The 13,930-nt window shown below is 33.5% G+C and overlaps 1 protein-coding gene across 1 annotated transcript in view; it reads left to right on the top strand.

Annotated features, from left to right (window-relative positions):
- USP47 (ubiquitin specific peptidase 47) overlaps positions 1 to 13,930 on the top strand; it is a 73,602-nt gene that overhangs the window by 16,038 nt on the left and 43,634 nt on the right. Inside the window, exons 5-8 of the mRNA XM_015563711.1 lie at positions 1,629 to 1,725; positions 6,199 to 6,344; positions 7,161 to 7,240; positions 9,766 to 9,915. Coding sequence (XP_015419197.1) covers positions 1,629 to 1,725; positions 6,199 to 6,344; positions 7,161 to 7,240; positions 9,766 to 9,915 — 473 coding nt within the window. The remainder of the gene's footprint in view (positions 1 to 1,628; positions 1,726 to 6,198; positions 6,345 to 7,160; positions 7,241 to 9,765; positions 9,916 to 13,930) is intronic.

Below are 13,930 nucleotides of genomic sequence, written 5' to 3'. Positions count from 1 at the left end.
ATGTACCGTGGTTGCGGCCACATTCCTAGGGGGAATGTGCAGGAGGCAGCTGATCGATGTTCCTCTCTCATCGATGTTTCTAAACTCTCTATCCCTCTCCCTTCCTCTCTGTAAAAAATAAAAATAAAATCTATTTAAAAAAAAAATGAATTGCTATTACTTCCTCCTTCCCTTAACCCCCCTTCTCTATGCCCTCCCCCCTTTTTTAAGCCCAGGGAAGGGAAACAAAATCAAAATAAATGATACATGATTGGTCTGTAGGTACACAAAGGATAATAGTAGTTTTAAAGGGGTAGGTACAGTGGTTATCCTTGACTGTTGAGGAATTGGGCAAAGGAGAGGGAGAAAAGGAAAAATCCTAGACAGCCTTAGCTGCGAAGTTAGAAATTTCTAATTGTTAGAAAATTGAAAAGGTAATTTGAAAAGCTTTAGTGAACACTTTTAGCATCTTTTGAGAAAGGATTTGTTTCTTTTGAAACAAGTCATTCAGTATTAACTTGAAGTAAATAAATGTAGTTAATGAGCAAGGTGTTTTCCACATTTTGCTCAAATAATGAGGTATAACTCAAATGATGAGACAGATTTTTGATGATGTTGCTTATGTGTATCTCATCAATGGCCTGTAGTCTACTTCAAAAGAGAAGTTACAAAAATGTTCTCAACAGTGGTGGCCATATCTAATCTATAATAATAAAAGCATAATATGCTAATTAGACTGGATGTCCTTCTGGACCACTTTGCAGACAAAGCCAGAGCTGCAAGGGAAGCCCAGGTCCTGGTGCCTTCTGGCTGCTGGAGGGAAGCCCAGATCCCATGTGCCAGAGGGAAGCCGGTGCTGGCAACTGGGGGAAGGAAGGCCTACTCTTGCACAAATTTCGTGCATTGGGCCTCTATTTAGATATAAAAAGCTAAATACTTTTATTTTTTTGAAAAGCACTTGTGAATATTTAATGAACTCCCTCCATGTGGCTTCAAGCTAACAGGACACAATCCTCACCAGCTTAAATTTTAAGTTCATACAAGTTTCTCCTTTTTTCTTTCCCTCTTCTTCCTCCCTCTGATCTTTCCTACTTCCATCTCTTACTTCTCTTCTCACTCTTTGCATAGCAATGCTGATCTATAGAGTCTCATACTTTATGGGCATGTCAAAATAAAGGAAGTCATTCTGAGTTTTATATAATGAGTTTATCTCACATGTTATTAATTCCTGGTAGAAATTGGGTTATAGGGCCTGATGACAGAGATAACTGGTTCAGTTCAGTCTTCCTACATTGGGCGTGTGTGATAAAGTGAATATGTTTGTACTTTTCCATTTTAAACCACAACTTTTAGATTATTTTTATGTCAGTTAAACATAATATTAAACATATTTCTCTTAAAATTTTATTAAATGCTACAAATATCCATGCATATCTCTGGACATATAAAAAAATATCCTGACTGTCTGAGAAGCAAGGTTTGCATAGTGCACATATTTCTTGGGTGCTGTTGAAAAAATGGAAATAATTTCCAACTAAGTAACCTTAACCTCTCCAAGTTTACGGTGCATTAAATTCTTATTAAGTTATTTTTTGTTATTTTTTAAATATAAATGCTGACTAATCTATATTTGTGTTTTCTTTTTAAAGGTTATGTGGGATTAGTAAACCAGGCAATGACTTGCTATTTGAATAGCCTTTTGCAAACACTTTTTATGACTCCTGAATTTAGGAATGCCTTATATAAGTAAGTATTTTAAAAATTCTATAACTAAAACTGATTAGAAATTAAAATATAGTTTTTAATGAATAAAATCAAATTTATCTTCTTATAGTTACTTGTAAAGTTTGGGGCATTTTTCACTTCATAAAACACATCAGAATAATATAAAAGAAAAGTGTTGTAGGAGAGGTTGGCATATGAAAGACTTGTGAGGAGTGAGAATCAGAAGTTCATAGATAGCAAAGGATACAATTGATGAGATTTACATTTGGGATAAATTATTATTTATAAGCTTTCCTTTATAGCTTTAACACGTTTATGAAGAAATATGTTATCTTTTTGAGATAATCTGAATATGTAAACCACTTCTTTCCCTCACTTCCCAAGAAGCAAAGTTGTAGTTTTAAACTTATAAACTTTGTTTCTAATTAAGATATAAAGCAACTGTTCTGTTTTCTGTTTGTGTGTGTGTTCTTTTAAAAGACTGTATATACATCAGATATTTTAAAATGCTTTATGAAGGCAGTCCATATGTAAGTAAACCCTAAAGTCACGCATTTATTTTTATGAATGCCTATGATAATACATTTAATACATCCTCACCGCTTATGTTTTCTTTACTTTACACATAACTTTTATTTTTTCAAAGACATTTTAAAGTACAAATAAACTGACTTCTTTCCATTTTCATGTTACTTTTGAGTAACATCTTTTAATTATTATAAATATGTATTTAAAGTATTTTGGGAACTTTTAATATTGGTCATATTATTCAAACAACATTATTTTACCGCTGCATTCATGTGTAAGCTCAATTTACTTATAAAAGTTGACATTTTTTTCCATTCAGCAAGTATTTGTTACCCAGTAGGGTATATATGATAAGCACTTGGTGGATAGAAATGGAGTTAGAAATAAGGTCTTTGTTCTTGAGTAAGTGACAGATTGCTTTACAAAAGCAACATGTGTATGTATGAAATAGTTTAAATAACATTTAAGAATAGCTAAATACCATGAGAGTTTAGTGAGCAGGGTGATTAAGGAAACTTGGAGAAATGGCTTAATGTAGAAAGTGGAATTTGGGGTCATGAAGGTAGGTATGGTTTAACCAGGTTGGGAAGATAAGAGACAGCATTACGGCCAAACCGGTTTGGCTCAGTGGCTAGAGCGTCGGCCTGTGGACTGAAAGGTCCCAGGTTCGATTCCGGTCAAGGGCATGTACCTTGGTTGCGGGCACATCCCCAGCAGGAGAAGTGCAGGAGGCAGCTGGTCGATGTTTCTCTCTCATCGATGTTTCTAACTCTCTATCTCCTTTCCTCTCTGTAAAAAAAAAAAATCAATAAAATATATTAAAAAAAAAAAGAGGCAGCATTACAGGTGGGGTGACTTTCGAGAGTAAAAATGAGTAATAATAAGTGTTTTCTGAATGTTAGTTATTATTAGTTTGTATCAGACACTGTGCTGGGCACTTTACATATAGATTAATTTAATTCTTATGGTAACTGTATGAATTACACAATGTTATTATCCACATTTTACAAAGGAGGTAACTGAAGGCACAGAGAGGTTAAGTACTTTGCCAGAGACCACAATACTAGAAGTACACACCCAGTAGATATCAGAATCCCTTCCCTATTCTGCCTATACTATAGCTGATGCCAGTAAGGATAATATGCCGTAGGAGTCTTCTAGAGGTAGCATAATTGGAATTTTGTCAGAGTACTAAAAGTTGCGGTTAAGATATGGATTCGAGCCTGCCATTCAAACTAGAACATACTAAACAGTCTATGGTGATGTGCCTGCTTTGGCACGTAGTGCATAGAGTGGGGATTCCAGAAGATTAACTACGACTCCTAATCCTTGAAAGTTGTCTGTAAATATATAGCATGGTGGAGAAGACTAAGAGCATAGCCAGGTCTGCTCATTCAACAAATATATATTGAGTACGTACTGGGTATTAAGCACTGAAATGACAGTGGTGAATAAGACAAAGTCCCTCCCTCCAAGCTATCATAAGTCAGCTTATATAAATGAGTTCTTTTGCATAGTCATATATGTCATGAAGAAAATAAAAAAGGGCTATGTGGATAGAGTAACTGTCAGGAGGTGGGGCAGTCAAGGAATACTAAGGAACTACCATGTGACTAGACTTCACAGGAGCCAGTCCGGTGAAGATCTGAAAGAAGAGCATTCAACACAGAACTGCAAGTGCAAAGGCCTTTTAGAAACACAAATCCATTGTGACTGGAACCCAGTAGTGAGGGGGTCAGTGAGACATAAGGTCAAATAGGAAGGCCAAATGCCATGGGGATTGTGAGAATAGAGTGATGTTTATTGTCGGTTGGGAAACAAAGCCTGAGAGCCTGATGATGTTTGATAATGTAGAACCAAAGAAAGGATGACTCTAAGAAGGCTGGACCTTGCTGCATTACAGACAGGGTAGCACTAGCATGAACGGATAGAGTTCTGTTTCTTTATTTTCCTCACTTGTTATATGATAGCCAACAGAGACTCTACCACTTTAGATGTTGAGGCATATAACTGATGCATTAAATACATTGTTTTAGGAAAGCTTATATATTGCAGCATGCAGAATTGATTTGAAAGATTGGGAACCCTGAAGGAATCTGTTATTAAACCAGACATGGATTTATGAGGGTCAAAATGAAGTTGGTGGCAGTGGGTATTTCATACTGAAAACTGATATGACTTAGTCACAAATTTTATTTAGGAGTAAAGGAAAAGGAGGAATCAAATATGGCACCAAAGTTTCTAATTTAGGTGACAAGAGTAACAATAAGTACCAATAAGATGAAAAAACTTTTTAAGGCCCGGCCAGGGTGGCTCAGTGATTGAGTGTTGACCCATGAACCAAGAGATCACTGGTTGGATTCCCAGTCAGGGCATATGCCTGGGTTTTGGGCTCGATCCCCTGTAGGTGAAGTGCAGGAGGCAGCTGATTGATATTTCTCATCGATGTTTCTATCTCTCTCTCCCTCTCCCTTTCTCTCTCAAATCAATAAAAATATATTTAAAAAAACAACAAAACACCTTTTTAAGGTATTTATACAAGGCCTAAAGAACAGATGAGAATTTAGTTGTATATTTCAGTAATTCCTCCCCACTAAGTGAATTTCCCTATCAAGAAATTTAAGCATTCTGTATTTTGACTTCACTGTGTTTTTATAGCTACTGGGGGAATTTTAGATTCCATAATGTCAAGTATAAATCCCTTCTATTGAGAAAAAGAATAAAAGAGGGCTAGGGTTTGAATATACAAAAGTGGATAATGACTTGAGGTGTTTGCAAGGAAGCTTTGAGAAGAAAAAAGTTAAATGTATTCCACTGATACCTTCCAAACAGAAGGGAGCTTCTGTGTGTAAAAAAAGGAACAGAATTCAGAACTGCAATTTCTTAGCCCTAAATAAGCAAAGTATTGAATACTTTAACAGAAGGACATACCAAAAGAAGAAAAATAGAAAGATTTTTAGTATATATATAACATGCATTACAGGAAAGTAAATGTTGCACCCTTCTCTGAAACTAAGAAATTTCTAGTGAGGAAGTGGGAAGTAATAATATTATTCCCAGCTGAAGAGAAAGAGAATCATTAACATATCCTTATTTAATTCTGTCTTTGGCATTGTCTTTTATTGTATATAAATTATTTTAAGGACTTTTGTGGTTACATTACAAACTTTAATCCCACCAAATCTTATTTTTTCAATGAGCTCTTAAGTTCTTTGATTAGGAATTTGCTTCTTATTGAGACAGTCCTTGTAGTTAGGGCTAAAGTAATGTTTATCAGAAGTATATTGAGGATAAATATCGAATCTGGATTACTTTATCTTAATTTTTAAAACATTTTATTAAGGAAAATTTCAAACATTAAAAAATAGTAAAATGTTATGAATGTAACTGTACCTATCAGTTTTGAATGTTATCAACTTATGATCAATTATTTTATTCTGTAATCCTCCAGTCTAATTTTTTGGAAGCTCACCCCTGTCATATCACCTAAATTATAAAAATCTGTTCAAATCGATTGATAAGTCCCTTAATCTATTTTTAGTCCCTTTCTATCTTTTCCCCCCCTTATAATTTATTTCTTGAAAATATATATTCATTTGTCATGTAATTTCAACAGTTTGGATTTTGATGGTTGAATGCCACAGTGTCATTTAATTATTGTTCTATTCCCTGTATTTTTTGTGAATTAATAATTAGAACAAAAGTCTTGATTAAATTTAACAATTACTTTTAAATGTGCTTTGTCTTTCATTCATATTACTTTCTAATGTCTTTTTTCTTATTAATGTCTAAATTTCCTCTGAATTTTATGAATTCTTGAAAGACTAGTATTTCATTAGATATTAATAGCTTCAGTTAATATCTATGGTCTATATATGATCTTACATTATTGTGATGTTAATATTAATTATGCTTTAACGAATAAAAATATTTTATAAATAATTTTTAATCATTTCTTTTCAATAGGTGGGAGTTTGAAGAATCTGAAGAAGATCCAGTGACCAGTATACCATACCAACTACAAAGGCTTTTTGTTTTGTTACAAACCAGCAAAAAGAGAGCAATTGAAACGACAGATGTTACAAGGAGCTTTGGATGGGATAGTAGTGAGGGTACTAATTCTCTTGTAATGACAAATATTTCTAAATATTCAAAGGAATTCTGGCAGACAGTATTATAAACAAATAGCAAAATAACACAAATTAAAAACTGAATTAACTTTACCTTAAACATTTTCACTCTTTTTGCTGGGATTTAAAAATAACTTACGTTAAAATTTAAGTTCTGAGGGATAAATTTTTTATTATGTATTTTTTTAAATCCTCACTCCAGGAGTGAGAATATTTTTTCCATTGATTTTTAGAGTAGAGCAGAGGAGGTGGTGGTGGCGGGATGGAGGGGAGAGAGAGAAACTTCCAGGTGAAAGAGACACATTGATTGGTTGCCTTCTTCTCATGCCCTGATGGGGCAGGGGTTTGAATCTGCTAACGAGGTACTTGCCCGTGACTGGAAATTGAACCCTCGACCCTTTGGTCCTCAGACCGATGCTCTTAACTGAGCAAGATAGGTCAGGGCTAAATTTTTTATTAATTAAAAATTTCCTCTAAAATACATTTCGTTATTCTCTATGTGTACTTAAACTAAAATTTTTTAAATTTGTCATCTTAAATTTTTCTTAACTCTATAGTAAAAAAAAAAAAAAGAATAATAGCAAATATTACACATAGCACCATAAAGCATATGTTACTGTAAATGTTGAGATCTCTTCATTCTTTACTGTAATTGCTTTTTCATGACTATAATGTGTATGTTTTTAGCGGTTTGTGTAGACTTTTCCATGTTTCTGACAAATTTGTCTTTAAACAACAAATAAGCATTTTATTACACTAAATGTATTGCTATTTTAATTAAATTTTGTCTTAAAATAGCTTGGCAGCAGCATGATGTACAAGAACTGTGCAGAGTCATGTTTGATGCTTTGGAACAGAAATGGAAACAAACAGAACAGGTAATTCATCTCTCTCAAGTTGAGGGGAATGTTTTCTAATAAATCATTCATTACCGTAAAGGGACCTTTATCCCATTGAAATGTTTTGGCTTGCTCGTAGTTCAGTTGTGAAAATACTAAATGGGGAATTGAAAATACTAGGTTCTCAGTTGGCCATTAACTGAGAACCTAATAAAAAATAATAAAAATTCTCATTAAACCACTGTAGATCTCAGTTTCCTCATCTTTATAATAATGAAATTGGGCTCTGTTATCTAGTAGAAGGTTTCTTTTTAGCTAAAAACTACATAATTCTTTATGTATGTGAGCGTGTGTGTATGCATACATACATGCATACATACATGTGGTATGCATGATTTAAGGAGATGATTTTTTAAAATATATTTTATTGATTTTTTACAGAGGAGGGGAGAGGGATAGAGCGTTAGAAACACCGATGAGAGAGAAACCGATTAGCTATCTCCTGCACACCCCCCACTGGGGATGTGCCATCAACCAAGGTACATGCCCTTGACCGGAATCGAACCTGGGACCCTTGAGTCTGCAGGCTGACGCTCTATCCACTGAGCCAAACTGGTTAGGGCAATGAGATGATTTTTGAACAGTATTTTCAGATATTCATTAAGTATGTACTTGTAATCTGTAGCACATTACAGAGTATATTCATCAAGCATTACCTTAGTTTTGACCATAGTCATATGCTTTTGACATTTAGGATCCTTGTTGTTCTGACCCTGTTTTTCTTATCCACTGGAAGGAGGAATGGGTTAGAAGAATAAAAAAACCTTAGATATGTTATTGGGATGAGGAGTAAGGCTGAACTGATGGGACTGAGGACTCAGCACAGAGGATTTGTACTGGGTGCAGTGATAGACTCAGAGGATCATGGAGATAAAACAAAGGGACTCAGTGGAGAATCTGGACAACAGCCTGGAGGGTCTGTTTTCTCATTGAAACTATTATGGTGGCTTGGGCCAGAGGTTTTAAACTAGATTGTGATCCCTTCATGGTTTATGAAATCGGTTTAGTAAATATACACCAGCACTTAAAAACAAAACAAAAAGGGATAGAATGGAAAATAAGAGAGCATCACATAAGTAAGGGTAAGTATTGTTGTTATGTAACTTTTCTTACAGTTATATGTACTGGGTTGCAATGAAAATTACTTTCTTTCTGTGGGTTGCTATTGAAACTGTTTGAAAAACACTAGATTGAACCACTACAGAATTATAGAGAAGACAAACTCAAATATGACTGGGACAGGGGAATGAAGAAGACTTCATTAAATATTAGAGTAGACAATGAAGGTGGATCCTAGTTTGAAGGCTTATTAAGCCCTAGATATTAGAAGAGATTTAAATTTATGAAAGGTAAACTATAATGTGCTTTCTTCTTAAGAGATTTGAAAATATGTTAAGTTTATTTAGTGATCTAGTTTCTCTAAACAGTCTTGTGGGATTGTATTTTAATAATTAATATAGATGGTACTAGTGGCCCTTTTTTTCTTCATAAGTCTGAAGTTACCCTTCTTATTACATCCCTCTATGGGTTAACACTTTTATTAAGGGCAGCTGGGGCATTCCTCCTCAGTTCCAAAGTTGGGTACAAGAATTTTGAGGCAAGACATTTACATGGAGGGAGGTTCCTTACTTAGGGAGTTATGTGCCTTCTTTGGGCCAGGCAAGAGATCCATTATTTTAGGTGAGGATATTTTAAGGGAGATGGAATTTAAGATTTTTTAAAAATTTCTGTACATTAAAAGAAAGTTATAACCTCCTTAAAAATAATTTTATATATGTTACTGAAAGTTAAAAAAAAATTTTGTTTGTGCTAGCAGATATTATTTTAAAAATATGAATATATTATTGTGAGAGTGGTGATATGCATATGAAAGCTATAAAAACAGCCAGTTATTTAATTGTGTAATTATCAATGTACCTAAAGTGATAGATTAGGGTGTATTTTCAGCCTAATGAAAAGATATGACGCTTAATAGGATAATAAATTGGTAACTGATTTCAACAGAACATTGTTTAATGATGGGGTTTTTAATCTTCTATATATGTAAAAAGTTAATATGCAAAGGGTCCCCTCGGGAGTTCGACTATTGCTTGAGGACCACCAGGGGGTGGTGCGGTACGAAGAAAGGCCCTGGCTGGCAGCCAGGGAAGGGAGGCCCCAGCTGTCAGCCAGAAGGCCCCAATCATCCCTGATCGCCAGGCAGGCCTAGGGACCCTACTCATGCAGGAACGTGCACCAGGCCTCTAGTATATGATAATTGAAATAGGTAATTTTTGTACATGATTTTTAAATTAGTGTTAATCTAATTTTGATTTTTAGTTAATTTTTATCAAGTCTTGACTTTTTTTCAATAGAATTTTAGACAAATCTTAAAGCTTTCTGAAACTTCAGTAAGAATGAATATCCTTTTGAAATTCGTATTTAAAAGCATGAATTGTGTTTTCACATTTTTAAAAAAACTATTTTTAAGGAATACTTTAAAATGTAAATGTTCTTATTTTTAGGCTGATCTTATAAACGAACTATATCAAGGCAAGCTGAAGGACTACGTGAGATGTCTGGAATGTGGTTATGAGGGCTGGAGAATCGACACATATCTTGATATTCCATTGGTCATCCGACCTTATGGGTCCAGCCAAGCATTTGCTAGTGTGGTGTGTACCTTTCCGCTGACTGCTTGTGTATCATACACAGAATACATAATAGCACAGTGGTATAATCTTTTATAAGGTAAGTATCATCCTAGATACACCTTCTTGGGTTGTTAATCATTCCTGCATTTAAACTAGCAAGATCTAGAAGATTTTTGACCCTTCAGTGAGTCCTAATAGTGCATGTATACATGTATATGAGGGAAAGTAAATGCATATGTACTGCCTCATGGCTCAGTGTTTTATTCTTTCTGATAGTTGACTAGATTATTTCACTTTATTTTTTTTACCTCTAAACAATCTGTTCCATAAATGCTATTTTGTGACCTTTTGTTGCATTGAAAAGTACATTTTGTTTTGGGGACATTTTGTTCCATACACTTTTAAAATTGGAAAAATAACCTTTCGTTTAATGATAAGCAGAGGCCACATTTTTAAAGGAGCATTCCTATGCCAAAATTTAATTTAAATCTATGCATTTAAGAAGCACAGATTATTTGAAGAATCAGAACTATATATGGTTAGTTTATTTATATATTGAGTATGTAAGTGGGAGATTAAGATTTCTTAGTCTTCCTGTTAACCATTTCTTAATTGCATTTTGTTATTATTATTGCATTTTTTCCTTATGTGTGTTTACTTATGTGAAAGGAGAGTCACAGAAGGAGTTACGTTGATATTTAAAATGAGAGAATTCTGAAACATTTATTTAGAACCTATTATGAGCCAGGAGAAATTTTCAGAGCTAACTAGTACATCTGAAAAAGAATTTCATCATGATGTTGTTTGGGCCTTATTTATGCTAACAAACTGATAGCGGCTCATAGCTAAAATCAGTGATTTTAAAGCTAGTTCATACTTTATCTAAAATAGTGCTACATGTGTGGTTTAGTCCTCTGGTCTCTAGGAAAATTGATACCCTTTGCTGTTTTCTTCTACTTTTATATGGCTATCAGAAAATGATCAGCAAGACGTTACAGAATTTTATGAGTGGAATCCAAAGTAAAAGACCTTTCCTGTATAGTGGTAGATCAGGTCTCCTTTCTTTCCTCCACTGTTTTTTAGTTTACTTCCTGAGTAGATTTGAAAAATTTTGTGCCCTTTGTAAACTACCATTTTAGGTATGTGAGATTGGCTGTGGTTTGAGTTACTAGTTTTGTTTTTCATTTTTGTTTTGCTTTTTCTTTATTTTGGCAGTTTACGTTAGAAGTGACATACTGAAAAGCCATTGGAAATTAGTTAGCGCTTGTCTTTCAATGGTTTATTTTCCTAACTCATTTTTAAATATTGGCATTTCTTGAACAAAATATACTAGGGAAATATTTGGTAGGCCCAAGTGATATAGAATATTTCTTCTAATTTGTTTACAAAAGTATTTTTTAAAAGGGATTTTTCACGTATACATTTAGTTTAGTTTTTTGATGTATTCTGAGGAAGCTAGTTTTATTTGTCTTTTGCAGTGTTGAGTATTCAGCAAATATAATTGCTTAGCTAATTTTTTTGTCATGCTTTATTTACCTACTGAATTGCCACCACTCTCAAGTACATTATAGACACAGCAGAGGAGCTATTTGGAGAATATTTTGAGGGAGTGTAAAAAGTCACATTTCTAAGTGGAATTCTCCAAAGGTAGTATCCTCCCTTAAAACACAGATGGTGGTGGTGGTGATTCAGTGGGAACTGGAAGCTACAGCTATGAGGCAGTATGTGAGCAGGTTTATAACACACATGCGCTAATAGGGCTTGCAGAAGGCAACTTAAAACTTCCTAGACTTTGCTGGAATCTCTTGAGGGAAATAACAGCAGGTGAAACTACCCAAGATAGGGGTTCTAAGGAGGATACTACCTTCAGAGAACTTTAGTTAGAGGTAAGTGACTTCCCATTATTTTCTGAATTCAAAACTTACAACCTATACTTCTTAATCCACAGAAATCATCACACAGCATCTAAAATAATTTTTATATCACTGTTTGCCATTGTGTATTTTGTTAAGTGTATATGTTTAAAAAGAATTATGTAAATGTGGATTGTAAAAATCTAGTTAAAAGGAGAAGTGTAAAATCTCATTAAGGCTATATATAATATTTGGCCTTAATTTAAATTGAACTCTTAAATTTATTTTGTAACTTTTAATTTTGGATTCTTTTTTTTTTTTGGTCTATATATATACATATACATATACACACACACATATACATACATATATATATATACACACACATAGACAAATACAATCACACATACATACATAGACACACAACATCACATACATATATATATATATACACACACACATAGACAAATATAATCACACATACATACATAGACACACAACACTGACAGTTATATGTTCTGTTTATAGTATGTTCTGTTCATATCAGTGAGGTTGAATAACACCTAATGTTTAATTTGAGACAGTTACATTTGAGGTTCTGTTAAAATTGAAGCTTTTTTACTTTTAATCATCTAAAACATGGACTTGTGTTATCTCCATGTTCAAATAAATTATTTGAGAATAATGTTTAAGATTAAAATATGAATAAAATTAACATGTAGCTAATTTATCCTTACGATATCTATGATTAATTTTTATGGGAGTTTTCAGCATGATTGATAGACTTATTTCTACTAAGTATGAGAAATTGCCTCCAATTTTAAAAAAACTTTTCATCATAATATTTTCCTTGTTGAATTATATTTTAGTTATTATAACTATGATACTTATGAAATTTCTGGTCTTCATTTTACCTGGCCAAGTAGGGCATCAGTATTTAAGGGTTCTCTGACATTCTCTATCTCTCAGATTGAATTTGTTCAATACTAGTCTCCCACTGGATTTAATAGATGTTTGGGAGATCTTTGATTTAATTTGGGAAACTCAATAACTATAATCCTTTTTGTGAAGTTCATGGTACAAATTTTTTTTTAAATGTCCCGAGAATTCCTATAATAGGGAAATTTGTTTAACTGTATTTAACCTAGTCTTGTCTTTCTCTGCGGGACATCTGTTAATATTTCAAAGGACACTTAGATTCTGAGGAAGAGATTTTGGGGAAGCACTGCATTAGATAAAGGTGATTTAAGGACTATTTCTACTTTGTCACATTAACATTTATGCCCTTGGAATGTTGAGGGAGTGTGAGAATGCTAAAAGTATATGTTTCAATTTCCTATTGTTTTATATATTTTACTAGAGGTCCGATGCACGAAATTCGTGCAAGGGGCTCGGCCCTTTCCATCACAGTGGCTTGTCACGGCCCTCGCAGCCCCAGCTTTGTCCGGAAGGATGTCCAGCTTTCTGGTCTAATTAGCATATTACCCTTTTATTGTTATAGATTATTACTCCTAAAAAATTAGCATCAGCAGAAATGTTGTTTGTATTAGTATTTTAAAAAAATTTGTTCTTAATGATTTTTTTAGATCATCGGAACCTTTTATTTTTCACTGATTAGAGCTGTCTATATTAAAACCAGTCTTTCTGAATGTTATGATCAAAGAAATCTTGAATCTGCATATTGCCAGGCACATTTCAGAATGTATTATAAGGAGATAGTCTAGAATACATAATACATTATGATGATACATAAAAATTAGATACATAATTTTTATTGGTTAATTGTGAAAGCCTGTTTCACAAACTAAATAAAAATGATAGCGCCTCATATGTTTGACATTAACAGGGGAGGTGCTTTTCATTTTTAACAGTAAAATTTTAGACACTATATTTTAAGGGTATCTTTTGTCATTTAACATATTTATTGAGTTGCCTACTCTGACAGGCACTGTTCTAGGTCATTTCCTATTAAGATACTTTTATTCTATTATTGGGTAAGTATATTTAAATATCTGTTTATTATAACACTGTGTGTTCAAAAGTCTGAAATGGGTTTAGCTGTACAGTTCCATATAGTGTCTTTGAAAGGTCAGATTATGTAAAAGAGGTTTTGTTTCATAAGTAAATATAGTTTAATGAGTTTTAAAAATATTTTTTAATTGATTTCAGAATGGAATGGAGAG

This window comes from Myotis davidii, unplaced genomic scaffold, assembly GCF_000327345.1.
Source record: "Myotis davidii unplaced genomic scaffold, ASM32734v1 scaffold118, whole genome shotgun sequence".
NCBI lineage: Eukaryota > Metazoa > Chordata > Mammalia > Chiroptera > Vespertilionidae > Myotis > Myotis davidii.
Note: the sequence above shows the minus strand (reverse complement) of the source record. Positions and strands in the feature narration are given on the sequence as shown.